The sequence below is a fragment of the Montipora foliosa genome, chromosome 5 (genome assembly GCF_036669935.1).
Source record: "Montipora foliosa isolate CH-2021 chromosome 5, ASM3666993v2, whole genome shotgun sequence".
In the NCBI taxonomy this organism is placed as follows: domain Eukaryota; kingdom Metazoa; phylum Cnidaria; class Anthozoa; order Scleractinia; family Acroporidae; genus Montipora; species Montipora foliosa.
In genome coordinates, this window is record NC_090873.1 from 44,667,425 (window position 1) to 44,669,924 (window position 2,500).

Here is a 2,500-nt window from a genome sequence, read left to right on the forward strand (position 1 = left end):
TCAATAACACTTGTTAAGATCTACATTTCCTGCATAATCACACACCGGAGCAGAAATATCTTTAATTAGTAGGCACCGTCCTTAAGTGATATGGATATACCTGAAACAAAAAGGTTTCATTCCCGAAGAGTTTGAAATGGGTACAACATTGAGTTAGTCGATTTAGTCTGATTTAGTATATTGTTTATTTTCCCGCAAACTTGGTTTAAAAATAGACACTTTTCTGACGCTAATGGGGACTAGGACAATTTGGGTAAACCATACTCTCGAGTGATGGACTGTCGACACCACCACCGTCCCTTCGCTACCTGAAAGCAAACTATGTGAAAAAAAGGGGAAAAAAAGGAAGCGAAGTCATATTAGCAACTACGCTATCTTGACTCAAGAATGACCATCTTATCCTTTTTATGTTCACTCCTCGACAGCTTTAGTTGTGGCCTCGGAAGAAGAAAGAGAAATGCAAGAAGGGAAGATCGGATTTACATTCGACAAGGCGAATGGCAGATTTATGTTCCTGAAAAGAAGACCACGTGGAAAGAAACCAAACTTTGCCAAGGCCGGCTTCCATCTGGAGCTGCATTCTTTGAAGCAGCAAAATGGGAGCGGAGGGGACATCGGTAGATCAATTAATTCGTTTGCAGGCCAACCCTTCCACATCTTGCCATTGAATAGGACAGCTTCCTTTCAAGGTAAGTTTGAGTTTTGGATAATATAGACGCGAGCGCACAACGCGGAATAAATGTTATATTTCCTTTCTTAGCCGTTCAACACTGTGCCTCCCAATTCAGTCCCTGGGTAGTTCGAACAGTATGTGGAAGTTGACTTGAAATAATCCGGCAAACATCATGTAGACATTAAAACGTTGTTTTAAACATGTTTCAATGAACGAAATAAATCATACACTGAACTGCGGATATGAAATCAAGTAAAGCTATGATCCTCGCAGTTATAATGGACGCAATTTTAACAATCATGTAGATTGTCCTGAAAAATTCAAAACTTCAACGGGGTTTGAACCCGTGACCTCGCGATACCGGTGCGACGCTTTAATCAACTGAGCTATGAAGCCACTGACGTTTGAATCTGATAAACATATTTCGCTTATCGTTATTCGAAAATAAGCAGTTCTAAAATTCATTCATTTCCGATAGTATAACGCTTTCTTAAATTAAAAAAAAGGAAAAATTCTGACTGCGAACAGTCCCGGATCGAGGGAGCACTCTCGCGACACGTGTCTTCCAAATTTCGTGGCCGCGCATGTATTTTCCTTCCCCTTACTCGCTCACCGAATTTGAGACTACTCGCAGACAACTTTAGTAAACACTTCTTGAGTTTCAAAGTTCTTTGTTGTAGAGCAGGTTCCTTTTGAATGTTCTTTTTGTTGCTTCAATTTAGGTATCAGCGCTGCATCCCTTGAGGTAACGACAATGCTAAAGTACTTTCACGCCAACCTCAGTTTACAACTTTTTGTCTTTAAAGAAGAAGGAAACATCACTTTCGGGAATGAGTCGTACGGAGTACAAAACGGAAGCATCAAGATGTTTATTAAGGTCAGCATTATTCTTTCCTTAATCAATACAAAAGAATACATCTTATTCCAAAATTGAATACGATTTCAGTATTCGGAGGCAGGCTGGCGTAGTGGTGAGAGCAATCACCTCCCGCCAATGTGGCCCGGGTTCGATTCCCAGATTGGCGTTATATGTCAGTTCAGTTTGTTGGTTCTCTACTCTGCACCGAGAGGTTTTTCTCCGGGTACTCCAGTTTTCCCCTCTCCTCCAAAACCAAAAATTGATTTGATTTGCGGCAATTTCTTGATTTTAATTTTCAGGGTCCCCTATTGGTTCTCCGGCGCGAAAAGACTTGAGAACTTAAGTTCATTTCCTTTTTCTTTTCAATTTGTTTGCAAATTAGCCCTTAGTGTCGCTTCGTTCAAGGTTAAATGATCTTTTGAATTGTTTAGCTTAAAAACTTTCTGAGAAGCTAGTTTTTAAGATCAATAGTTGCATGGACATCCTTTCTCATATAAAGAGATAAAAAGTATTAATTCCTTTCCTATCTATTGCAACCAGACTGGTTCCTTCCGAGCTTAAGCACGCGCGTTTTTAAGGCGTGGACGTCAACCGGAAGTGAGCTGTTTTCCCTTTTAAATTGTCTTCACACAACCACATTTACATTGCTAAGTAGCTTTTCTCCATTAAAGATGATAAGTATTAAAATCTGGGAGACACCAGTGTCCTGGCACGCGAAATGTTATCTTCCGGTTGCCGTCCGCGTCTCAAAAAGGCGCGTTTACGCTTCCTTGCCGGGTGGAACATGGCTCACCCACTGCAGAACTCCCACTTCTTCCATGCACTATTTACTTGACGAACATAAAATAATGACTGTAATATTTGTTTGAAAGGTTGTTTCATACTTTGGATTGTTTTCTATTGCTGTTTCAGTTGGAGAACTTTACATTCTGTGACGGTCAAAAAGACAACCAGTCAATGTGCAAGCA

The 2,500-nt window shown here is 40.4% G+C and overlaps 1 protein-coding gene across 3 annotated transcripts in view; it reads left to right on the plus strand.

Moving 5' to 3' along the window:
* The window catches only part of LOC138003217 (skeletal aspartic acid-rich protein 1-like), an 18,451-nt gene that overhangs the window by 13,471 nt on the left and 2,480 nt on the right, over positions 1 to 2,500 (plus strand). For all 3 annotated transcript variants that reach the window (XM_068849173.1, XM_068849172.1, XM_068849171.1), the window contains exons 2-4: positions 426 to 689; positions 1,396 to 1,550; positions 2,445 to 2,500. The exon at positions 2,445 to 2,500 is cut by the window's right edge and continues 205 nt beyond it. In XM_068849173.1, coding sequence (XP_068705274.1) covers positions 426 to 689; positions 1,396 to 1,550; positions 2,445 to 2,500 — 475 coding nt within the window. The remainder of the gene's footprint in view (positions 1 to 425; positions 690 to 1,395; positions 1,551 to 2,444) is intronic.